This window comes from Mauremys reevesii, linkage group 1 (genome assembly GCF_016161935.1).
Source record: "Mauremys reevesii isolate NIE-2019 linkage group 1, ASM1616193v1, whole genome shotgun sequence".
Lineage (NCBI taxonomy): Eukaryota > Metazoa > Chordata > Testudines > Geoemydidae > Mauremys > Mauremys reevesii.
Genome location: NC_052623.1, coordinates 189,808,371 through 189,834,076, shown reverse-complemented (window position 1 = coordinate 189,834,076; position 25,706 = coordinate 189,808,371). Strand labels below are relative to the sequence as shown.

The 25,706-nt window shown below is 44.6% G+C and overlaps 1 protein-coding gene and 1 long non-coding RNA gene across 4 annotated transcripts in view; one reads left to right on the top strand and one right to left on the bottom strand.

The window, feature by feature from the left end:
- Positions 1–495: 495 nt before the first annotated feature.
- On the top strand, positions 496–23,946 carry CD2 (CD2 molecule). 2 transcript variants are annotated; one of them, XM_039519881.1, is made up of 5 exons: positions 496–587; positions 8,036–8,338; positions 13,343–13,600; positions 18,294–18,416; positions 21,124–23,946. In XM_039519881.1, the coding sequence occupies exons 2-5, from the start codon at positions 8,068–8,070 to the stop codon at positions 21,330–21,332; spliced, it is 861 nt and encodes a 286-aa protein (XP_039375815.1). In that variant the 5' UTR covers positions 496–587; positions 8,036–8,067; the 3' UTR covers positions 21,333–23,946. The 2 variants fall into 2 exon arrangements, with proteins under 2 accessions (XP_039375815.1, XP_039375807.1); XM_039519873.1 differs by lacking the exon at positions 496–587 and adding an exon at positions 3,653–3,976.
- LOC120395454 overlaps positions 17,435–25,706 on the bottom strand; it is a 63,773-nt gene continuing 55,501 nt past the window's right edge. For both annotated transcript variants that reach the window (XR_005592635.1, XR_005592633.1), the window contains exon 3: positions 17,435–18,372. This is a non-coding gene — a long non-coding RNA (uncharacterized LOC120395454). The remainder of the gene's footprint in view (positions 18,373–25,706) is intronic.

Sequence of the window (25,706 nt, the reverse complement as noted above, 5' to 3'; positions counted from 1 at the left end):
TCCAGTCGGGCCCCCTGCCACATCACCGACTCTCAGTCCCGCACACACCTGGCTACAGCTCTGTTCTCAGTCCAGGGCTGAGGCTGGGGGCCAGGCCAGGAGTGGAGTCACACCTGGCCATGGGGCCAGCTTCCAGCCCCCACTGCAGCCCAGCCGTGGCTCTGCCTCCGCCGCCAGCTGCGGCACATGGCTGCAGCATTAACCCCAGACCCACCCGAAGCTGCAGCCCCAGCTTTGGCCCCATTACCCTGTCCACATTCCCCTCCCTCCCCCTGAGCCACATCCCCACTCCTGGCCTCAGCTCAGGGGGCCAGGGTTGTGTGGACAGTGGTAAACGGGATGCGCGACCCTCCAAAGTTTAGGGACTGCTGGCCTAAACAACGTAGGTGCTGCTTGGTTTAGGCCAGGGCAGCGTTTCTGCAGTGTTTGGTGTCTTTTGTTTTGTTTTTTTCCTCCCTCTAGCCTGTTTGCTAGAGCTGCAAGAGCAGCTAGTGGTTTCTCTAGTGGATGGTATGTCCAGAAGACGAGATGCTCTGAGACCCAGCAGTGTCCTGTTGTGCAGAGGCCTGTACTCTAAGTTGTTCAAGGTAACATAAGTTTAGCTCGGCCTGTTACGTAAAATTGTTTATGAAAGTCAGCAAAAGTTGAAGGGAAATAGTTGGCCCAGACTGGATTGTTTGGGATAAAGGAGCTGTCCTAAGGGATCTCCAAGGCTCCTGGTAAAGTCCTAGATAAGCATGACAATAAGCTAAAGAAGTCTAATAATGGCAGGAAATATTTATAATTGTTTTGATTGGTAATGTTAATAGTGTGCAGTTGCCCTCCCTTCTTGGATGTTGGCTGTTTGGGGGAAGAAGGGGGACAGGTGAACTGGAAGGAATGAGTTTCACCATCATATCTGCCAGCCACGTTGTCACCTGGGACCCTGTTGGGTCTTTGTCTCCCTGCTCTGCTCAGGCTCTGACCAGACTAGGCCAGAAAGCAGGAACCACATGACATCGCCACCTCCACTGTTCCCTGCACACTCTAGGGTACCCACCTTTACCCTTCCGTGGGCTCAAGGTGTAATCTTACATTCTGTGGGTTTGCAGGGTCTTTTACCAGCGAAAGAGCCTTACACACTAATATCCCTAACCTATTTATTAACAATCACCAAAACAGAATACACACACTAAGCATACAATGCTCACCACTCCCAATAAGGCAGACAAACTTTTCCTGCTGGCCAGTCAGGATCAGATTGTCTGTGGAATCCAGCTTCTCACGATGTGATTGGCAGGTTGCTAAGGTCTGGCAGCTCTGATCTTGGGCTGTGTCCTGGAGTTGGTTCCAAAGAACTTCCTTTGGGACCATAGTTTAGACAGTGAAACTGGAGTCCTGCTTAGCTGTACCTTAACCAATCATTTTACTAAAGTATTACAAAATAATTCTTTGACCAATCCTAACCTATTGCAAAACAATTCTTCACCCAAACATACCCCACCATCTTAGCTGATTTACACCTTGCAAAATTGGTTATGTAACAAACAGAAACAATCAAAGAACCAGATAGAAACCATACAGATAAACAATAGAGAAGCAGGGACTATAAAGGCAAAACAATAAAGAAGTAGAGATTTCACAGCTATAACTGCTAAGTGATTCCGTGCCCGACAGAATGCAACAGTTTCTTTAAACATCTTAAGATCTATTTCTTTATCTGGTGATGGTAGGTGCTGTTAGGACAAGATGGCCTTCTTAACAGCCCAATGTTGCATTGTTTTACTGTCATTTAGATGGAATGTAAGGATGTGACTTTCTGCTTCTTGGCTCATGGCTGCTGCTCTCCTAATATGGCTGCAGAAAAAGGCCTCAGACCTTACACCACGACTTCATCTAGATCCCAAACACTACCTGGAATATGAGACTTTGGTTCTTGCTGTCATACTCCCTCCCACACATGTCCTTTTTCCTTCTCCCCCCACCCCCGCACACTTCTTTCCCCTCTCTCTTTTGCCTCTGTCTAATAACACTGCCTATCTTAATCAGCCAAGACAACTCCACCCTTTGCAATGCTGCTGTGAGCCTGTTATCATCAAGGTAGCTAAAGGCAAAGCTTTAAACTGCCTGATACTGGTAGAAGTCTGCCAGGTCCTGAGTAGCTGATGAGACACTGTGCTGTGCCATTTTTCTCCAGTAGCCATGTTGTAAGGGAAAGTCAACACCTGAGACAGAAGCTGCATTTTCTGTTCTTTTCTCTCCCCGTGTGTGTGTGTTAGTCTGGTTTTGTTTTGAAGGAAGCAGGATCAGATTCCAGCAACAACAGCCGCTCCAGCCCATTTCAACTAACTTTTTCCCCCTTTCCCCAAAAGGACACTGTTACCATCATTAACACCATCTAAAAGACTGTCGGACAGGGGTTTTCCTTATAAAAACTAGGTACAGCTACAGGGAAAGGGAATAAGGGATACTGTTAAAACAAATACCAGGGGGGTAGCCGTGTTAGTCTGGATCTGTAAAAGCAGGAAAGAGTGCTGTGGCACCTTATAGACTAACAGTCGTATTGGAGTGTGAGCTTTTGTGGGTGAATACTCACTTCGTCGGATGCATGTGTTAAAACAAAAGCCTCCCATAAGGCCAGGTCTACACTACAGCATTACTTTGGTATAAATACATCGCTCAGGGTTATGAAAAATCCCCACTTCTGAGCAACGACGTTTTGCTGACGTAAATGCTGATGCAGACAGCGCTGTGTCAGCAGCAGGGTTTCTCCCCCTCAATATAGCTACCGCCTCTCACGGAGGTGGATTAACTACGCCCAGGGGCGAGCTCTCCCCCATCGGCGTAGAGTGTCTTCACTAAAGTAGCACAATTGCATCAGTGCAGCTACGCCGAAGCAGCATTTCAAGTGTAGACCTGCCCTCAGACTTTACATTTGAAATGCTTTAATGGGTTTTTCCTTCTTTTTCTGTGCCTTTTACAAAAAATTGTAATGGTGGCTGTTGCAAAGGGAATAAGCCAATAACAACTTGAAACTAAACCCTCCCCCTCAACACTTAACTGTTTAATGCTGTAACAGGAGCTTTCTTAACATCTGATCCCTCGTTGGCCCCAGACACCCTCTTTTCAACATGGCAGCCCCCGAGACCAAATGCTGGCGGAGGATGAGGCACTGCACTCTTCCCATGCTCCATACGGCTCCTTGTGTCTTTCACAGCAGACTCCTTCCTAAATGCTCAAGAGGGTTTTGAAACACCTGTGTGTTTGCACAGTACTGCTAATTACGGGTGAACCTCACTAAGCCTGGAGTTCAGTTTCAGTTCAAAAGCCCCTCAAAGCACAAATGTTTGTGTGAAGCTAATCAAAAGCTTTTCAAAGGAGGTGTTTCTGCTATCTACATAACACACCTCCTCTCAGCAGACCTCAGCTACTTCTTAAACCTGCCAGCTAGTCCCTGAAGACCCTGGAGGGTGATAGCTGGTTGCTGGGTCTTTTTTCTTTCTCACCCAAGAAGACCTCCCAAGGCAGGTTAAATGTGGCAGCAGGAGAATAGTAAGACTTCTCCACATCCCTTCTTCTGGGACATGGATGTAGAGGTCAAGGTCCTTAGCTGAACATCAAAGAAACATGTGGCTCAGGTTCTGTTCTCAAGTTGGGACAAAATTTGGGGGAAATTCTGATATTTGAGGCTTGCACTTTCCTAAATCCCTTCAAGTTGTTCCTCAACCCTGGTTAAAACAATGGTCCGAGAACCAGTTCCACTCTGCTCGTGTGTGTGACCGAAATGCAAATGTTACGGTGAGCAAGAGGAGGAGGAGACAAGAGGTGCCAGGGCTGTGCTGACGCACCAAAAAGCTGCTGATCATAAGAAGAACTTCATCTCACTGGCCAGGAGCTTTCTTCGCGCAGGGACAGTTTGGAGATATGAATTTGAAAATGAACTTTAGGGGGATTTTTCTAGCCAAGTGCCTGGTGGTTTTATTCTCCTGTGTAAAAGGTGAGTTTGCACCAGCTTTTTGCTCTTTCAGGCTGGCTTTGCTTAAAATTGCACTTAAAGCGTTTAAAACTGTGGTAGATTAACACCCATTTCTTGTACCCAGACAAGGGTGATGGATATCTTAACAGGGTGCTGAATTAGGCCCATCTATGCCACAATTATAACGGACTCTGGGATCCAGTTCCAATACGGCTATAATTTTCAAGGTGGATGGGACCTATAACTGCACTGTCCCAGGGTTTCACCCAGTTATGAGAATTTGGGATGGTCTTGTCCACACTGCACATTTTAAGCCTCTCCCCTGACTCAGTTATAGTTGAGGAGCAAGTTATTACCAGTATGTTTTAGATTATTCCTTTGATAGTGTTTTTAATATAGAAATGTGTAAGCAAAATTAAATGTGACTGATCCCATCTCTGCCACACATCATCTACTTAAAGCTAAATAGTGAACCTTGGGGCAAGATGGATGATCTGATAAAAATCCTTGGATCTTACCTAAATATCATGGGCCACATTCTTCCCTGGTTTAACTGTACTAAAATCCGAGATGAGTTTGGCTCCTTGTCTCTAGAAGAATTATAGCAGTGCAAATAAATCATTTAAAGAGTGTTACACAACCCTCTGAATGGTAGCTAGCCCTTATGAAGCTGCGAAGATCCAGATATTTGGGGAACTGGCAATGGGACCTTTAGGGTAAAATCCTGGCCTCGATCCTTGGCCATTGACTTTAATAGAGTCAGAATTTCACTCTAAAACTCTTAGGGCTTGATCCTGCAAAGTTGTCAGCATTCTGTCCCCAGTCCAGTCAAAGCTCTTAAATACATGCTTCACTTTCAGCATACGAGTAGTCCCACTGACTTCAAAAGAACTATTCACGTGCTTAGATTGAAACCTGTACTCAAATGCTTTGCTGTTGGGGGCAGAGTGCTCATGTCCTTGTAGGATCAAGCCTTCATTGTTAAGCACATGGCCTCACTTTTCCCATGGGTACAATGAAGATAATGATATCTACCTTACTTTGCAAAGTGCTGTAAGATCTCTTAGCTAAATAAAATAATAATAGCTTTCAGTCTGGGGGAACCCATAACCTGAGCTTGCTATTATTATATTTATAATAATACTTTGTAAATGGTTTTAGCTTCAGTCTAACAATCCTTTATCTGACACATATTAATATAGGCAAGTGTCAACATGGAGTTTTTCCTACTGCCCTCAATGAAGATGTTGCATTTTTTTCGTAACCTTATTCAAGAGCGACTTCACTGTGTAGACCCATTGCTCTTTTCTAGTAACGAACATTTTAATAAAGGGAAACAGAACTGTTGACAGTGCAAGTATTTTTTGCAAAGGAATATTAACAGAAGGGTGATAAATACAAATGATCATATGATAGGGTGGGGTCGGTCTAGGTTGTAAGTTACCCATATGTATGTACCTAATGTGTTGTTTCTAGTTATATCAATTATTTTTTTAAAACTTTAATCTAAAAATTTAGTTGCAATTTTGGCTTATAGATTAAAACAAGTAGTAGTGGATTCAGTACACAAGAACCATTCATGAATGACCGGAATAAATCCAACAGTCGATGCTTTATGATGGTTGTTTAACGTTTCCTATGTACAAGGACTAGATAAATAAGGAATATATTCTTGCTATGGACTTAAAACAGACTCTTGATTTCCTTGAATGGCTCTATTTGTTTAAAATGTTTGAAACTTTAAAAGTGAATACTACTTTTCTCAGATGGGTAAAGTATTATCAGTGCAGCTCTTTTTAGTTCACTGCACTTGAATCATCCCAGCCTCTTTGTGACTGCAACTGACCAGTTTGTAGCTAAATTCTGATCTTTCTGTCCTTTGCAGAGTATTTCAGTTGGCACTATCAACAAATATTGTTTCATTGTCTATACAGAGGACTTAGTGTTGTTTGTTTGGGATGCTCAGACTTCTGCTCCAATGATTCGGGAGACCAAGCAAACTTTTAAAGACCTATTGGGACTGTCTGTCAATTGGAATACTATTGAGCTTTCCTTCCTCAGGATTTTGATCAATCTTTCCTTCATCTACATATGCAAAATATAAATGATAGAATATGCGCTACAAATAATAATGAGTAGTAATAACTCTAAATATCTGGGAGTAATTCTGAGGAGGAGCAAGTATCTGAATTACATTTTTTTTTCTTTGTCAAAAATGCTGCAGGTTTTACAAAGGGCTTTTGGTGCTCCTGTTAACACTTATTGGGAGAACAAATATTATTAAAATAGTTACACTTCCAAGAGTGAGTGATTTCAGAATGTTCCATTAGAAATGCTGAATGCTTTTTAAGAAACTTGATAACTCAATAATAGCTTCCCTTTGGGCTGGCGGATGCAATGCATGAAACTCTTCATCCTCTCATGGGCTCTAATGGGCCATCTTTCTCAGATGTCTCAAATAATTATTTTGCTGAACAAGCATGATAGTCTAATTTTTTTTTATTTGACTCCAATATTACTATTTCACAAAGCAGTAATTAGTTTTCAGTTTTCCTCGCTGTGATGTATTTTATCATACTCTAGATCTAATGAAAACTTTATAATAAAGGATTATATGTTATAATAATAGATTTATAATCCTAGTTTCTCTCTATGGGGAAAAGAACTTGCACTGTGTAAAATTAATTCAGCATAGTTCACCAGGCCTACCAGTATAGCTTTATCCCATAGATTAGAGGGAAATTAATTTAGCAAATGGAAGATTGAAAGTTTTTTGCTGTTAATTAATTTATTTTATTTGAAACTTACAAGCATGTATTTAACCTGTCTGATTGTTTCAATATATTTATCAACTTGCTTATGCGGTACAGACTAAGAATCTACACAAATGTCTGAGTGGAGTCAGCTTCTCATTTGAAGTTACCTTCAGGCAAAATCTGTGCTCTAAAACCCAATCTGCTATTACTATTCAGTACGCAGAGGCTGTGATTTTTAGATTTAGATTCAGTTTGAGATAAATAGACATGAGATCTTGTGACAGAAGATATACCATGGGAAGATAAATGGTTCTTGATATGTAACAACATGAATAAGGCTAAACAGCCTTTACCTTTCTTAATACCAATATTTAGCCCTTATGTGACCGCTAACATCTTCAAGTGCTGAACAACCACTTGCAGTAGCACCCTTGTGAACTGGGTATTATCTGTTTTGCACAAAGGGAACTGAACTCAAAGGTGACCTGAAAAGAGGGGGAAAGCCTACCTTTGGGCCTGTGTTTATCAGGTGATAGTACGCATGAAAGAGAGCTCTTGGAGGGAGGGAGTGTATCCTTTGGTCACAGCCATGCAGGAGGGAGGACCTCTGGGTCTCACTCCCACCTCTGTCACTCACTCACTCACTGTGTGACCTCAGGCAAGTTGCTTAGGCCAAGATTTTGAAAAGTGACTAATGATTTTCAGTGTTCAACTCAAGACACATTAAAGGAGGCTGATTTTTCAGAAATAGCTGAACAGCTGGTCTTTAACCTGTCTCAAGTTTAAATTGAGGCACTCAGGATCACTGGTCACTTGAAAATTTTGGCCATAGGTCTGAATTGTCAGAAGCGTTTTGAGTAATTTTGGCTGCCTCAGTTGTGGGTGCCCATCTTGAGGCACATACAACACAGCCTGATTTGCAGAGGAAATGTGCGCTCACAAGCCTTATTGACTTGGAGCCGCAGGTGCTCAGCGCCTTTGAAAACCAGCCCGAGGGGTCTTAAAATGACCACCTCCGAAACCAAGGCACCCCTAAGGGCACTTCTGAAAATTTGGCCCATAACTTCTGCGTTCAGAATTAAAATGGGCTGTTTGGGAAGCTTAACTAACTAATGTTCAGGAGTTGCTCTGAGGGCCTGAGATGAAAGCAGCTATGTAAATGCACACCCTTATTAATGAGGAGTGGTTTGGGAAATAAGGGAAAAGTGAGGCGTTTAACTTTGTGACCAAGTTATTTAATGCTGCAGTGTCTACTGTTAACGCTCATCCATAGACGCTTTGGACAGACACTAATCGGGCTGTATTGTTCTTCCCCTGTTTGAAGGGTCTGCAAACGAACCCTGTAATGAGTATGGCATGCAGAATGGTTCTGTTTTCCTGAACATTCATGACTTCAAAGTGGATCAGCAACAGGAAGTAACATGGCTCAAAGATTCATTACGCCTCACGAAAGGCAAAGGTTCTGATGTGAAATATAACAAGGATAAGAAAAAATATGAGATGTTCCCCAGTGGAACCCTGAAAATAAACCACCTGATGGAAGAGGACAGTGGAAATTACAAAGTGACTGTGTACAATGTCATGGGAAGTCTGCAAGTGGAGAAGAACTTAAATCTGTGCGTTCAGGGTGAGTCACCTTCCATGTCCCTTACATCATAGCTGGGTGAGCCTCCTTGTTCCCATTCTCTTCTTCTGCTGAATGGGTCTCCATCCTGTTTCCTTATGGTCTCTAACTTTGTCGCGTGGGCTCCTTTTCACTTCAGGGTTAGCTCTGCTGCATCTATTCCCTTTCTCTGTTCCTGGGTGGGTTCCTCCTTTTCCTCTCTTGCCAGGTGAGTCTCTCTGTTCCCTTCTTTCCCTCTGTTCCTGCTGCTCAGTTGCTCTGCTGTCTGACTTCTTCTTTCTCACATCAGCCATGAACTCTGCCAGGCAAACAGACCTGCACTGGTATTGATGAACAATGGAAGACCTTATCTCAGGTCACACTGAGCCTTTCTTTTGCCACTCAAAATATCCAGAAACCCTGGTGTTTATATCTACATTTGGGAGAGATCAGAGGCTGGGGTCTAACTTGGGGGAAAAAATGGTGGTAGGACCCTTCCAAGCTCCTTCCACAAATTAATAACCCACTTGAGACATCAAAATGAGATGCCACTCATGATGTACTGTGGAGCTGTTTGAACTGTTTGCACGCTCTGCTGGGCTCGGCTCCCCTAACTGGGGTTCAAATATACCCCTGGGCTCCGCTAAGCTCCTTGAGCTTGTGTTCTCCTCCATAAGATTCACATTTTGGAGCCCAAAAAGACAGCTCAGGAGAGTGCTGGTACGCATGCTGCTCCCTAGTTCATGCCCTGATTTCACAACAGATAGTGAAAACTTTCTTAAGCAGCCATTCAAGGGACTGATACCTCTAGATTGTTTGACCAGTGAGATGTGGAGCAGAACTGTGCTCTGTACATTCGGAATACTTAGGCAGACTCCTAAAACAGGAGGCTGTTGAAAAAAGCCTGAGATCTTGCACAAGTTTCTGTAAAATGAAGATTTTCCTTCTACAGTACTTTGTTATCATGACTTGCTTTTGAGCCTACCAGCTTGCTTGCATGTTTACATCCTGCATTAATGCACTGCTGCATTTGAAGCCCGACAATTAGTAAATGATTCAGTAACTGGCTCCCCTAGTTATTGTAATTAACTGGGTCTCCTGTTTACTGTTCACCTGTTCCATCCTTTATAAGCAGCGCTGGTTTGAATTTTTTTTTGTATTTAGAAAAACTGACAAAATTTTGAATTTTTTAAAAAAGGGGAGCTGCTTTGGAACTTTTTTTCTTGTTTATTGACCAGTTATTACAGCTGATTGGAATTTTCTTAATGTTAAGATTTTGATGACACATTTAAAAAATTTTAAAGAAAAGAAACATGAGCAGAATTTTAAAAAATTACTATGAGTCTCATTCCTGATTTTCTACTAACTTGACTTATAAGCTGAAGGAAAAAATGCAGATATTTTTAATGTTTTAAAAGTTTTTCTTGATCAGGATAATTGCTATTTAGATGGAGGTGACCAGTGTCAACTCAGATATCTTTGACAGTATGAATGACAAACTCTCCTGCTAGACGTTCTTGGGTATGAATACGTGTTAAGATATTATAATTGCAAAAAGAGGCAACGATCCTGTAAGCACTTAAGCACATGCACCATTTTGCTCTTTGGAGTAGCACCAAAGTGTTCTGTGCTAATTAAGGAAGTCTGGCACCCTTGGCCCTCCCACAAGTGTGGCCCCCTGTGGCCACTTTCCCGACTTTGCCTCGCCACACAGAGACAACTGGCTACCCAAGAGCCATCTACTGGGCTGGAGGGGAGGTCCACCCTTTCAAATTGTGTGTGGACATCTGCTGCGACTGCCCTAGCAAAGCCCCGAAGGGGTGACCACGCTCAAATCAACACCTCTCTGAGCTATTGTTACAGGCTGCCTGCTGACTCAAGGAGGCATCAGTATATCTGTTATACTGATGAAGTGGGTTCTAGCCCACAAAAGCTTATGCCCAAATAAATTTGTTAGTCTCTAAGGTGCCACAAGGACTCCTCGTTGTTTTTGCTGATACAGACTAACACGGCTGCCCCTCTGAAACCTGTTACACTTGGGTCATGTTTTTCAAAGTTTACAGGATAAGGCATTGGATTTGAGTAGAATTTCTAGCTCAGCCACTGGCTTCCTGTGTGACTTCGGTCAAGTGACTTAATCTACCCTGTGCCTCAGTTTCCCAACTGTGAAATGGGGATGTACCTCTTAGGAGTGCTAGGAGAATAAAATCCATTAATGATGTGAGGTGCAGTGATATGATGGCCATTAGGGTCAGATAGATCACATAATTATTTTTTAAAAGTAAAAGCTTAGTTTCTGGCATCATCATGTAAATCTAGAAATCAGGACCCTAGGCATCTGTCCATAGTGTCTAGAATGTTTCAAGGCTGGATGTTTTTCTGAAATATGTGCCTGCTCAAACAGAATTTATGGGCTTGATGCAGAAATTACTGGGTGAAATTCTGTGGCCTGTGGTATACAGGAGGTCAGACTAGATGATCACTATGGTCCCTTTTGGTTCTAAAATCTATTAATAGTGTTTGTCCGGCCCTGAGCAATTGCTTAAGTGCTAGCAGGACCAGGGCCATACTTTGCACATACACTGTATTCAATGGATGGATTATAGCGTTTGCTCAGTAGTTAGTGTTATAGTTGAAGTGCAGTACTCTGAGAAATAACTGAGTGTAAACCAGCATTGAGGGTTTCCAGCCTTTTTGCAATGACTGATTGAATTTGCTCAGTGTAAAAGTAAAAAATTGCTTCTCTCCCTCCCCTGCCCCCGCAACTGATGTGCCTGCAACGTCAACCTGGACTCAGAGTCAAGGTGGGCTCTTTCTGGCTCATGTACCACTGCCAGTAATAGAGATTCCACAAGGGGAGCTCCATTACCAATTCACTGTGCATAATAGGAAACCGAAACCAGCTTATTCATAGCTTCATTGCCTCCATAGTGCTAAGACAATTTCTAGTCTATATTCTTGTACTGCAGTCATCACTGTCGTATCTGAATGCGTTCCAGCAATGCATTAAGCAACGTGACAAAGACCTGGGCTATACACTTATACCATCATAGCTATGGCAGACACGGATGTATTTTTTATTATTATTTTTACTGACCTAGTTTTTCCAGTCTTTCCGGTGTCCAACGCTGAATGAAAAGTTGCAGATGCAGTCATGCCAGAGCTGCATAGAAGGAGACTATTGTCTCTTTGCTCTATGACGTAAAGCCTTTGTGTAAGTCCTCCCCTGCCCCCCGTCCCACCCCTCCTGTGCCAACTCCTCCCTGCATAGCCTAGCTTCTCTCCCATAGTACCTGCAATGTGTGTTTGCTTACACTGGACTGATGGCCTCCTGCATGGAAGAGAGGAAATACTGTGGTCTCCCTACGTGCCAACCAACCACCTTGGTGTCTGAGAGCCTGCGTAGTGTATGAGATATCTGTGGGTGGAGATAGAGCAGCAGTTGATGTTTTGCTCTCCTTGGCTCTTCCCCCTGCTCTGAGCTCAGTTTTCCACACACAAATCTAGGTGGGAGGTGTTACATCTTCGAGCAAGGTCATATAGATACAGCTCTGGGTCCTCTCCCTGGTTGCTAATGAGCAGCCACCTCAGCTAGTGCCAACTCTGCTCTGGAAACCAAGAGGGAGGTGGTCAGTGGAGCCTGCAAGTTGACTCCAGGCTCTGTATGGATGGAATAGAGTTCCTGTATTCATGGACTCGTGAGAGCTGATGTATTGGGAGGGTTTGTAGCCTCCCAGTCAGTAGGATTCCCCTAACTCCTCCTACCAGATGGGATGATGCAGCAAAAATTTTGCAGGGAGAAACTGGTTGTTTTGCTCCTACCTTTGGCCATGCCTGAGGGGATTCTCCATGAACTAGAACTATGATATTCAGACCTCAGTGGTTCAGGAGCCAAATTAGCAATCACCTTTACCCAAAAGAGCCACAGTAGTGTGAATTCCTTGTTTCGTTTACTATAGTAGTATTCATATTCAAACAGTATGATGGGAAATACTGTGTGTGTGTGTGTGTGTGTGTGTGTACTGTATTATTCTCACAGCAAAAAGATAGTGCAAGCTGATAACTTAATTGGTTAATAACACAGTAAAAGCATTGTGATTGGTTAATAATTAAACCACACAGTGTTTTAATATCATGTGCTGCAAAGAGCCTCAGGAGACACATTAAAGAGCCATTTGTGGCTCCTGAGCTGCAGTCTACGGAGGCTCTGTCTATACTGGCACTTAATTAATGTCGTTAAAACTTTTGTGGCTCAAGGGTGTGAACCCCTGCGCCGCCCCCACCCCTGAATGGCAAACGTTTTAACAACAAAAAGCACAGGTGTGAACAGTGCTTCATCTGCTGGAGCTGCTCTCCCAGCACTGAAGCTACCACCCCTCATTGGGGTGGTTTTATTCTCTCGCCAGGAGAGCTCTCTCCCACCTACAAAGAGCAGCTACACAGCGCACCTTGCAACAGCATGACTGCAGCAGCCACTGTACAATGGCGCGCAGTGTAAACATAGCCTGAGCTCCGAGCTAGAGTGATCTGGCCCATTGTGTTTCAAAACAGAATAGGACAAAGGGACTGGGATTCTCTCTCTCTCTCTAAATAAACAATGAAATGTTATCTCAAGAAAAAACACTCTACAGATCTGTAGGGAGGGAACAGAGAGGAAAGTGACAATGAGTCATAAAGGTGTTTGGTTTTTTTTTTTTTTTAATAAAAAGTTTATGCAGACCAGTGTTGTGCTGGCCTTTTCTTTGTTGTTGCCACATCACGTCCTCCCTCGGGTCTAATTTGCTGTTTGCTCTCCCCTTTATTTTTTCAGGCATTGCTACTTTCCCACTTTCTCTCTCACTGAATATCTGTGTTTCAGATTAATTTGCCCCACATCCTTTCACAGGATCATTTTGTTATGTTCTGCCCATGCCTCTAAAATCCTTCCAGGTTCTTTTGTATCATTCTGTGGATCTTGCCTGTTCTAACAATGAACTTTTTACAATTAGAAATCTTCACAGACTGATTGCCTCTTCTATTCTCTTTCAGAAATGGTCTCTAAACCAGAAATCAAATGGACATGTACACAAAAACTCATAAATGTGACATGTGAGGTGAAACAGAAGAACAAATATACTTTTAATTTGCTTCAAAATAACGCTACGCTCCATGTCAGGACAACAGCTGCAAATGGCATATGGAAGATTGAATATCGACCCAACACCAAAATCCTTACCGGAAAGTTCCAATGCAAAGTTGAAAATGACATTAGCCAAAACACTACTGATCAGGAAATCAAATGTTCAGGTACAAAGTCTATATTGTGAAAAGGTCTCCAAATCACAGCCCACAAAGAGTTACAAACATACAGCCCAATAAAATAACTAAGGGAATTGACATGCAGTAGGTTTTATGCAGTGCTACACAGCAGGAAGCAAAAACCAAAAGCCTTCCCTGCAGCTGTTCTTCTTTATTATTTCTACAGCACCAATAGTGTCCATTGCACTGCACAGACCATTACAACTTCAGGGGTCATTTTAGTTGGGGTAGACTAAAATTACCCAAGTTGAAAATTGGTCAGGACGTCCGTTAACACCCTACAGTTCCAACGAATTGGCCTGATTCTCCCCTCTCTTAATCCAGATTTACACTGTACACCTCTGTGACTTCATTGACATCAATGGAATTGCTCTTGATTTACACCAGTGTAAGGCTGTGCCTACATTACCGGTGGTACAGTGCCATAGCTGTAGTGCTGCAGCTGTGACACTGTAGTGTAATGGTGTAGATGTTTCCTACAGTGACAGAAGGGTTTTTTCCCATCACTATATTTAATCCACCTCTTGGAGAGGCAGTAATGAGGTTGACAAAAGAATTCTTCCATCGACCTAGACGCGTCTACACTGGGGGTTAGGTCAACTTAACTACGGTGCTCAAGGCACAAAACTTGTCATGCCTCTGAGCAACATATTTAGGTCAGTCTCATTTTTAAAAAGTTAGGTTGCCCCAGCTACGTCACTCAGAAGGTTTAACTCCCACTGTAGACAGCGCTAGCTTGACGGAAGAATTCTTCCATTGACCTAGCTACCCATGCCGATGGGAGAACCTTTCCCTTCAGCATAGGTAGTGCCCACGCTGAAATGCTACTGCAGGTGCTGGAGTTGTGCCGCTGCAGTGTTTTGAGTGTCGACAAGCCCCAAGTGACAGGAGAATTAGATGCAAAGGAAGTCTTGACCTTTTTCACCCTTGTATCTACGAAGTCAGTGGTGCCTTAGTGGTGGATGGATTCTATTGATTGTGCTATTTAACATGTGCATATAAAGCATGGGCTTCCTTTGCAGTGAGCTTTTGGGAAATTAGCCATGTTTTAGAAGTTGACTGGCTTAAATGAGCAATCAAGTACACTTGGCCTCAGGTGTAGATTTTCTTAAAGGAAAAAGGTTTTTACAAAACTTGCTATTCCTAGAAATGTTTTCATGAAACTTTAAGGAGGGAAAAAGTAGCTAGAAAATTTGTTTGTTTGAATTGAAACTGTGTCCTGCAGTGTTGGGGAGGCAAGCCCAGCAGCATTCGGCTAGTGTGCATTCAGTGAAACACACCTGAAACCGACCAGTCTTTTCTTTAATTGTCCAACTTGGGTAAAATGCAAGAAGTCAACAAATGACAAATTAATCAGATCTCCAAAATCCTTTCACTTTTAATAATCTAAAGCGTCAATGGAAAAATTGTTAAAAACTAAATTTTATTACCTATGTGTTATTTTTAGTCTTTTTTAAAAGTAATATCTGAACAGCTTTCAAATGGGGTGAGGAAAGGATCCTACAGTGTGGGGTTCACTGCAGTGAAAGGGTGATTGTCTGTCTGCTCCCTTCAGACCAGTGGCAGGGTCCTGGCCCACCCACTTAGCACCAGGCCCAGCCCAATCTGAGCCTGAGAGGTGGCAGCTCTGCCCGCGCCTGGAGCGACGGAAGCAGCAAGAGGCTACTGAAAGTGGGAAGAGGTGGCTCTTCCCACTGCCTGCAGAAGAGGAGGCTGCTCCCAGGCACCTTTGGGAGAAAGGGCAGGAGGTGGCTTCTCCCCAGTTGCAGTGGGCTCACTCTCTGGGATGGCCCCTCTGGACAGCGTTAGGCAGTTACTGAACCAGGGTGGAGTGTCGCTGTCAGCAGGAGCTGGGGCAGGGCTTTTCATCCATAGATCTCTCAGCACTTTACAAAGGAGGTCAGTGTCGTTACGTAGTTTTCATTGACTTCAATGGAGCGATGTTGATTTACATCAGCTGAGGATCTGGCTCTCAGTGTTCTTCATTGTGACTTGGCTGCTGAACTTCATCTATCAGACATTAGAGGCTGGGCAGTTTGGGGTGCTCCGTCCGTGTTGTTTTTTTCTGTAGCATCAACAGCTAGCAAAAGCATTTATCACAGAGGTCTTGAAGAAATATGTAGCACAGATGTTGTCATATCACAAGAAAGTTTAAAAAAACACATCACAGGTTTCTTCCTATGCAGGTTAGAACCATGGGGGATGTGGGTGGGGGGAGGGGTCAGCTGTCCCGTCACATTAAAAATTCTTTAGGTTCAGTTAATCCTTCTTCCCAACTATGGGAGGAACTGTGGCCTAGTTGACAGGGCACTGGACTACAACTCTGTAGACCTGTGAGCTATTCCTAGCTCTGCCACTGGCTTGCTAGGGGACCTTGGGCAAGTCACTTCACCTCCCTGTGACTCCATTTTCCCATCAGTAAAATGGGGATAATGATACTGACCTACTGAGATCTATGGATGAAAAACAATATATAAGAGTTCAGTATTATTATTACTTGAATCTCTTGTTTTAACTGGGCTACTTACAGGTGCCACTTTGCAACCCAAATAATAATGATGATGATGATAATTGTATAGGGTGTTTTTTTTTGGAAGATCACAAAGTATTTCACAGACACTAAGAAATTAAGCCTTGCAGCATGCCAGCCTGAAGTAAGTAAATATTATTGCATCCATTTTACAAGAGTAGAAGTGGAAGCCCTGGGATAATTAAAGACAGATTTCATGACACAAAACTCAAAGTATATACACCTTTTTGCGCACACCTGCACACTTTCGCATAACCCAATCACCCCATTTTGTGAGCAAAACTTTGGATTTGCAAGTTGAAATGGGGCTTTCCGATATCTGTTATATGATCCAGTGCCCCGTATGCGCACACATTTGGGAGAGTTGCATGCAAACATGAATGTGTGCGCACATTTTTGTATGTTAACAGACCTTGAACCTCTCTTTCTACAAATTCTATGCCAAGTATCTATCTTGACTATATGGGCAAAGAGGCTGGGGCCAGTAAGGAAATCCCCCTTCCCCAGGCAATAGACCAACTGTAGAGCTGCTCCAGCCTGATCCCCTTCCCTAACCTGGGCGTGGAGGGAGACTGTGGTGCATCTCTGGGGATATAGTTTAACCCGAAAGCCCAGCCTACAGAGGAGAATTGAAGCATGAAGCACCTGAACTACAATTCCCATGGGGCTCCGAGGTGCCACTTCTGAACTCGGCTATTTCAGTTGTCAGCCAAAATATTTCCATTTATGATTTTTTTGAAAAGTCATAATTTTCAGCAAGGAGAAAAAAAAATGTCAGACCAGCTCTATGTAGGATCTACTTACATTAGGGATTTGTGCATCAGTACAGGTGCAAAAATCTCTAATGCCCACAAGCTGTAAGTGGTAAAGGTTTGTAATGTGCACTGGTTTGGTATTCAGGGGCTGTGCAAAGCAAGTCTAAGTGACACACTGACGGGATAGAAGAGGACTGTGTTTTACACCCTCCTCTTGGTTGCCTTTCTTGTCACCCACTTTTCTTTTGTCCACTGGGCACAAGTTCTGAAGTCCTTATGCAGATACAACCGTAATTGACTTCAATGGGAGTTCTGCCCAAGGAAGGACTGAGTCCAGTTTTGATCCTCAGTATGTAAATGACACTCGTTTGCACACCCACTGAAGACAAAAATCAGTGCACGTTACTGTACTTCACACATTTTTTGGCCAACTTACCCCCAATGAGCAACTTTACATTTGTGTTGAATTTAGTCCCCCTCAGCCTCCCTTCTGAAAGGGCCCGCTCTTGAATGATACAATCAAATAGACATTCCAGATGCAGAGGGGCGTTCCCAAAGAGATGTGGTGCTGGAGGGGGGAAGTGGAGACACAAGCAAGCCTATTTGGCTAAAATAAGGAACAATCCCATCAACCTTCACCCTCAGATCAAACCAAACTTTTGTTTTGAGGCTACATAAAGTCTGGTTAGTTTTTTTTGTTTCTTCACTATTGTTAATTATTGTGTAGCACTTGTTTCGAGTTCCAGCCAAAGCTAGCAGAGCAAGCTCTGAAATACCACAAGACAAGCTGTTCTCACAGTATTTCCGGCCCAGTATTTCCGGCTCCTGAAAAAGTCTGGTTTTTGTCAGACTCTGAGTCCTACTTTTGCCCAGTCAAAGCATTTTGAAAGTCCTTAAAAGGCCAGAAGGGCACTCAGATCTTTGTGTGTCAATCTAGAACAAGACTTTTGAGGTCTGACACCTATTGTGCTTAAGTAAAACTCCTTGGCACACCTGTGAATTCTGCCTCAAACTTTCCCTAGAACTTTCATCAAACAAAGCACATCATACATACTTTTCATAACTCTGCTTCATGAAAAAATTCTCCTTCCCACCAAGTTTTGTGACCATAAGTTAGTGGTTTAGCCTTGTTTGTGCCTCAATTTCCCCCTCTGTAAAATGGGGATAATAATACTTAACATTATCTCAGATGGGTGTTATGAGTCTTAATTTATTGTTTGTGAAAATACTTTGAGATGCTGGGACAAAAGATGCTATATAACTAGGTTTTCATATCATCATCGTTATCCATGTCATAAGCTTCACATGTGTACATCCTCCAGATCACTGGGACCAAATTCCAGACTTTGGAGTTTTATTCTCTCTCTGTGATATCTCCTCCTTCTCTCTGAGCTAGGGCCGCTGGACATTGTTCTCATCGGGAGCATTGCAGGAGGTGCAATTGTCTTTGTCATCTTTTTGGCACTGCTGATTTACTGTATCAGGAAGAAGAGAGCAGAAAGATATGAAGAAGAACAGGGTAAGCACTTGAAACTTTCATGTTGCTGTATGACCACTTAAAATCTCGTAGTTCTTTCCATAAACTGCTCAGAGATAGTGAGAGGACCAACTGAGTTTTGTCACACTGCAATTCTACACTTCAATTGCCCGTTTTAATCTTGGTTTCTGATGGTTGTTTTTTAACAAGACAGTGCTATTTTCAAGGACTATTATTTACCAGTGAGGGGAGAACAGACCGTCCAAAAGCTTGTCTCAGAGAAGCATCCATGATTATTTGAATATCCTTAATTTAGAGATAAGCTTGAGAATCTCACCAACACACTTTCTCATTAACTTATATATCTGTAAAGGCAATCAACACCACTAATTGCATTTGAAATGTAGGCATGCCTAGAGAGTGATTTGGGGTGCCTCCATTTTTTTGTCTATGCAGCTTGAGACACTGTAAAGAGACCAGATTTTCAGAAAGTACAGAGCATAAGAGAGAAGTTTTGTTGTTATTTATTCATCCTCTAAAAATCAGGCCCTGTTAAAGTGTCTCAACTTGAGCATCTGAACATAGAGGTATGTAAAAATCACTGGTCATTTTTGAAAATTTAGACTGAGTTTTAGTTTTGGTGGTCACAGAAAAAGAAAAGGCATGTAATGAGAGAAAACGAATTCAAGAATACAACAGAAGTATTGGCTATAAATAATTAACAATGAAATCATCATTACAGGTAAATCACATCATTATGGTGAACAGGGTTTAACTAGGTCCTACATGCTCATGAGATATTTTCATGGCATGATTGGCTTGACTAGCAACAGGGAGGACCATAAATCTCCCAATAGCCTTTCCTTGGAATATATCCAGTCCGACTTTGCAGACCTGAGATGTTTGTACAGTTCCGCAACTGAACTTTTGGTTGCTCATCTGAACCAAACCCAAACTCCAGACCTGTTACGCTTGTCTTCACTAGAAAACTAAGACATATTAGAACATGACCTTGAGGAGTCATGAACATAAGAACAGCCATACTGGGTCAGATCAATGGTCCATCTAGCCCAATATCCTGTCTTCTGACAGTGGCCAATGCCAGGTGCCCCAGAGAGGATGAACAGAATAGGCAATCATCAAGTGATCCATCCCGTACCCCACTTACAGCTTCTGGCAAACAGTTTGTTTTAGTTACCATGTTTCATTAACTTTGTGCCCTAGCAGTTAGTGTAGACAGGGATTGCTGTGTTTAACATCTTGCCAGCTGGTCATGGGTAGCCCTACTGGAACCAAAGATTTACCCATGATCCATTGACACGAAGTTAAAACTGGCTTGTCCCTGTCCTCACTGAGTGTTAAGGTGCATTTAACTCTGTGTTAGTTACCATCAAGGTAACCAGGTCCTTTGGAATGGTTCAATAGAAGTTTAGGATCAGTTCAGTATCTCAGCCAGTGGGTCACTCAGTCCTTGAATCATAGATTATTAGGGTTGGAAGGGACCTCAGGAGATCATCTAGTCCAACCTCCTGCTCAAAGCAGGATCCATCCTCTTAGACACTTCAGCTGGGGAGTGCATCTGCACAGCACTGCTCTCCAGCCCCAGCCACGGTCTGTATGGCCCACCAGGGTGTGATGAGTTGGGGGTAAGGAATTTTGGTTGCATGAAAAATAAAGTTTTGGTCCCTATTCCAAGGGTATGAATGTAGTGTAATGGCACTGAATATTGGCACCATTTTCCACAGGCAGTGGTGTTTTTAGCTGATATCTCACTCCTGAGAGTAACATTGGTACAAAGAGCACATTTGCTACTGGCATCCCGAAGCTCCCTGGGCCCTTATGCCATTAACCTGTTTACTACAGTGGTGCCAATCAAACCATACATAGTCACTGGCCTTTCAGAAATGGTAATAAAGTGACCAAAGACCATTAGTCTACTTCATCTATGTGAAGTACATTTAATATGGTTAAAAGGTACGAGATTGATTGCCCTTGTGTGTGGAGTCCTCTATCTACCTGCAGAACAATTACAGCACAGACAGTGGCAGGGCAAACTTTTCTTACACTGCCCCCTACTGATGTGTCTCAACCCTGTCTTCAAGGGATCACCTCCAAAGATGAGAGAGGAGTTCCGTCTCTTTGCTATATTTCCTGCTTGCTGGTAAGCTGTTGTAGCTGTCCAGCAGAGCAGGTGCACTGAGATAGGAGGGGATGGAACTGACTGAAATACCCCATGAGCAACGCGACCCCTACCAGCCAACAGACGGACCATGGGGGAGTCTGGGAGTAGATGGCAAATACAGGTTTTATTATTTCATTGAAATAAACAGGGTTCCCAACACCATACCACTTAAACTATGCAAGCATTTGACTGCTTGCCAGTGTCCAAGCCTCCTTCCCTAGGTAGTAGCTGTTCCCCATAAATAACAATGCCACATTCCTTTTTGACTGATTTTTTTTTTCTTATTGCCCTTCTGTTTTTTATTTCGAAAATATCCAGATAACTAAAAGGCACTAGCTTCTGCGTGATGCCTCTGCTAACACTAACCCCCAGCACAGTGAAAACCTTTGACCCCATTAGAGGAACTGGGCCCAGGAAAGATCTCAGCAGCTTCTTTAACTAAGACAGGCACAGGCTGCCCTGCAGACTCCTCCTGTAACCAGGATGGATTATCTTCTGTTTGTTTGTACTGGTGACATGACTCATGCTGAGTCATAAACTAATTACTTGGCGGTTTTGTAATTGCAGATGAAGAGACACCAATGAAAATTCGACAATCGAGCGATGAATCAAAATATCGGGAGCTTCCTAAACCTCCAGTTCACGGTCCCCCGAAGCAGCCACGCCAGCAGCAGAGACCCCCTCCACCGTCTCAAACTCAATACCAGGCAGGGCCTCCCCGGCCCAGGCCACGCACTCAGCAGAAGTCTCCAAGCCACATGAAAGAGAGACCGTAAGCATTTGTCCTGGAGGAACAGAACCTGTCCCATTACTTGCTCTGGTGGGACTCGCTACAAAAATAACCTTGCAAATAGCCAGCAATCCCCCAGATTGGCCGCTTTTGTTGTGGAAGATCACTGTCTATACTGAATGGCTGATGAAAAGGCTCAACAATGGAGACTTGAGGTCTTAGCCATTTTCTTCAAGTGACTCCATGCTAATGTGGGACATTTAGGCCTGAAATCTGCTTCCTTTTTGTTTCATTTGGTTGTACCTCTCCTTGCCAACTTCTGGTCTAATTTATTTTATTTTTATTTTTGGGGGGAAGGCTCTAAGACTCTATTGAGATGACTTTCATCACGTCTATCTCTTTCTCCCTTTACCTGCACTCCCACCCAAACACCCCTCTAGTTGCTGCAGCCAGTCATTTGATCACATGGAGAGGAAAATAGTTGTGTTAATTGTAATGAAGGCCTGACATAGTAGAGTGCTGGCAAGAAACTGCAACTTTATTTCTTGGCTACAGTGACATGACCTGGTTCAGGGTTCCCAAGGCAGATGTACTCATCACGTGACAGGAGCCAGTATCCATTGGTGTGTGAGATTCCTGTAGCACAGTAATACATACTACCAACCAAAACCAAGTAGTCTAATTAATAACTATTTTCTCTGAACCTTGTTGGCTCTCTCATCGCATGGCCATTTTGTGCTCTCAAAAGAGGCCCAGGTGTGGTGGCCAGTGGAGCTACTACGGTTGGTGTGCCACCTAGAGCCCGTCACATGTACCAGAGAGGAGGAATTCACCCTCTTGCTTGTTCTACGATATTACTTGCTTCCAGGAATATCTGGAAATGCTGCAGTGCTGTCTTCTGCTCCTCTCCCAGAGCTCGTCCACACAGAGGGATTTAGGAGGCCTCATTTACTCTATTTCTGTGAAGGACTTGGTTTAGGGCTGACACCATATAATCCATCTAACACTTGCGTCAGCATTCTGAAAGCAAATTGCCTTGTATTGACGCAGGTCGGGGACCCAGCGGTTCCAGTAACTCTTGCTTTGACAAAGGAGGACATGCTCAGCTGGTCTGCAGGCAGCACCACATGTCTCTGGAACACTGGGTGTAGTGCAGGAGGTCTCAAACTGGGGGTCTGGCCCCCTCAGAGGTCATGAGCTGTCAACCTGCACCCCAAACCCTGCTTTGCCTCCAGCATTTATAAGGGTGTTACATTAAAAACATACGTTTATATATTTATAAGGAGGGGTCGTGCTCAGAGGCTTGCTGTGTGAAAGGGGTCACCAGTACAAAAGTTTGAGAACCCCTGGTGTAGTGGGAAAGACATTCTTATTCATAGGCAACACATGGGGGGGGCATGCAGAGGCAATTGCCCCCCATCCCCATAGACTTTTGCTTGGACTGCAGGGAGGAGGGAGAGGGGCTTTGTCCTTCTCCTGATGGGCCTTCCCCCTGGCTAATGCTGTGCCTCTGGCAGCCGGGACTGGGTGGGGAGGGAAGGGGAGGACACCAGCCACTTCTCACATTGACCGCTCCGGGTCGCTGCTCTGTGCAGCACAGCCACTGCCTGAGAGAGAGCCCAGCTGGGGAGGTGGCGGTGGCAGCCTATTTCCCACCTGGGCCCAGCAGACAGGGACAGGGGCCAAGTGAGACAGAGTCCCCTCTTCCCCCCCCCCTGCACATTTCCGGCTTGCTCAGCCCCTGTCCATGGTAGCCAGTCCCAGGCGGGGAGCGAGCTGCTGCCGCTGTCACCTCTCCAGGTGGGCTCTCTCTCTCGCAGCTGCCACGAAGAGCAGCGACCCGCAAAGTGGCTCCGTCCCACTCCCCAGGGAGAGCGGCCAAAAGGGCCATGGGGGAGGTGCAGCAGGAGAAGAACAGAGCCTCAGGTAACTCTGGTGGGGCAGGGAGAGCACGGTGACTGCAGGCTGGGTGCAAGGCTCGGGGGTTGCTGGGCAGAGGAGACGTGGGGCTGTCATGTGTCCTCCCCCTTTAGATTGTGGCCCCCCCAGCATCAGGAGGCATGAGTTGTCCATGCCTCTCACCTTTGGCGAGTCTCATGACTCCTCTGATTCTCAGGTAGATCAGCTGGGTCAGCAGAGGCCCCATGTTTCTATTTTATTCACTCTATTGTCTGGCTAGTTAAAGCAGCCCCTCTGGTGTTAGTGACAGCACACTGAGCACGGGGCAGGGATGGAGAAGTGAGAGCCATTCTCAGTAGCACGTTGGCTGGAGCTTGCTACTCATGCCACATACGGTAGATGAATGTATGGTAGTTCTTTCAGGCTCCGAGTCTCCAATGTATTTCTGTGGCATTAAAAGGTGTATCCTTATTTCTCGCCACAAATGTGCCCATTTATGACCTGCCAGGTGCAGGGAAGAGACATGTGGGGAAGGAGGCCCCTGCATGTCCCTCCAAGGGGCCAGTTGTTGTACTTTGCTTTTTCCTCAGAAGCTGGTCCACCTGGATGGAAATGTTACTCATGCCAGGCCCAGCTTTCTGCAGTATGTGCTAATGGTTTGACTAGTTTAAGGTTTATTTTTTTTTAAATGGCTTGTACTTCTATTTTGTGTATGAGATATCAGCCTAGTACTGCATAAATAAAGATTAGAGAGTGGATGATGGGGCTTTAGCTTGTGCTGCTCCTGGTGTTTGGCTATCTCGATTTCACTTACTTATCAATAGGCGGCAAAAGAAGATGTGTGAGCCTCAGTGGTCACAGCACAGAATGACAGTGTCATGCTCAACTCTATGCCCCCTTGAGTATCCACGGCCAGTAGGGACAGTGTAGGGGTACGTACTCTGTGTCCAACCCAGCTCCCCATTGTGGGCCCAGTCTGTGTCCTGAGGTGGCTTGCTGTTCCTGTCCTGGAGCTCAAGAGGTTTAGCTATGCCCGTTCCTGTCCACCAGAGTAAGTGAAAGGTCCATGTTGCGTTCATCCTTGATCGCCATTTATCCCGTGACATCAGTGCGGGAGATCTTGCATGGGGAGAACTGGGCCACAAGGTGGGTGAAAGGTTCATTTTGTGCCCATCCCACATCCCCAGTGATTGGGGAAGGGGGGGGGCTCTGTGCCCATCCCTGATGCCTAGTGCAATTTTGGGGTCAAAATGACAAGTAGCTGTAACATTTGCTTTATGAGCAAGTTATCCCTCAATCTCCCCTCTCCTGTCACTTCTCTCTCAGGATATTGCCAAAAAATCAAGGTAATTGCAAGGTGAGGTTTGAGTTGGCTCCAGTGGCCGGTGAAGGCTGTCCACTGCCCTGTGGAGAGACCCCCACTAACATACTTACTGCCTGGGAAGATGGGACCTGGGAGTGCCATAGAAGTGCCCTGTGTACACTAAATGTTAGTGCTGTGCTCAACAATGAGGAAGAGCCTGCTTCAAGTCCAGTCAGACTCTCTCGCTCCCTGGGTTGCATGATGCTAAGTCTGCAAGCAAAACCACCCCAGTGGCTCTCAGTGCTCGGCCGTGCAGGAGAGCTGAGTCTGACACCCTGGCCTCTTGGTACAGGGCTAGGAGGGCTGTTGGGTTTGGCCAACTGTCCTAGCAGCAGTGAGTTCTTCATGCTGCCCCATGTGAGATCTGGGCTTGATTGCAGTGCCCTCTCCTGAGCTGCTGAGGGCTGGGGCAGCGTGCTCAACCTCTGGGTGAAGTATGTTTCCCAATTAAGTTTGCAAGTTGTGATGCAGTTGGTTTTTCTAAAACAGCAGTCGGCGGGTCCTCTGTTCTCACCCCAGCCTCCGAGTGCTGCCTGTCACCACCAGCAAAGGCGGAGACCTGTGAAATAGGTCACACTTGGCAGGAAGCACAGAACCACAGGCTGCATGCGCACCCGAGGTTTCCTGTAAATTGCTTCACGTCAAGTCATCTCGCCCCATGTCTAGGAGCAGCCCTGGCCTGACACTCCTCGCTGACAGAAAAATCCACACGGCTTCATAACACAGAGCACTAAAAAATGGGGGCAAACGGGGGGAGCAGGGGGGCTAGATCCATCACTATGCTGGTGCCAGCATAGGGGGTTGATACATCTCCTGCAAAGGTGCTGTAGTGCAAGGCTGAATAGGGCCCAATGCACTGAACAGGGAGAGAGTGGAGTCACTGGAAGGGAGGATAAAGGGCTCATCTTTTGTCCCTCAGTGCAATCCACTGAAGATGTTCGATGCGTTTAACAGGTTCCTGCTATAGTGCCTTTCATTCCAAAGCCTCACACTTGCTATGGGCTCTAGCCTTCAGGCTTCTGGACTAGGCCAAACTCCAGTTGACTCCAGTGGGATTTGTGCCCGAGTAAGGGCTAAGCAAGGAGGGCAGGATTTGGTCCTAGAGAGATGATTGCATTGAAATGCAGCCCCCTCTAGGTTGGAGAACAGAAAGCTACT

Excerpts from the sequence above, each read along its gene's own strand:
- CD2 (XM_039519873.1), top strand. The coding sequence starts at position 3,904 with ATGAATTTGAAAATGAACTTTAGGGGGATTTTTCTAGCCAAGTGCCTG. Across the intron at positions 3,977-8,035 it reads TTTATTCTCCTGTGTAAAAG|GGTCTGCAAACGAACCCTGT; the intron begins GTGAGTTTGCAC and ends CCCTGTTTGAAG. Across the intron at positions 13,601-18,293 it reads TCAGGAAATCAAATGTTCAG|GGCCGCTGGACATTGTTCTC; the intron begins GTACAAAGTCTA and ends TCTCTGAGCTAG.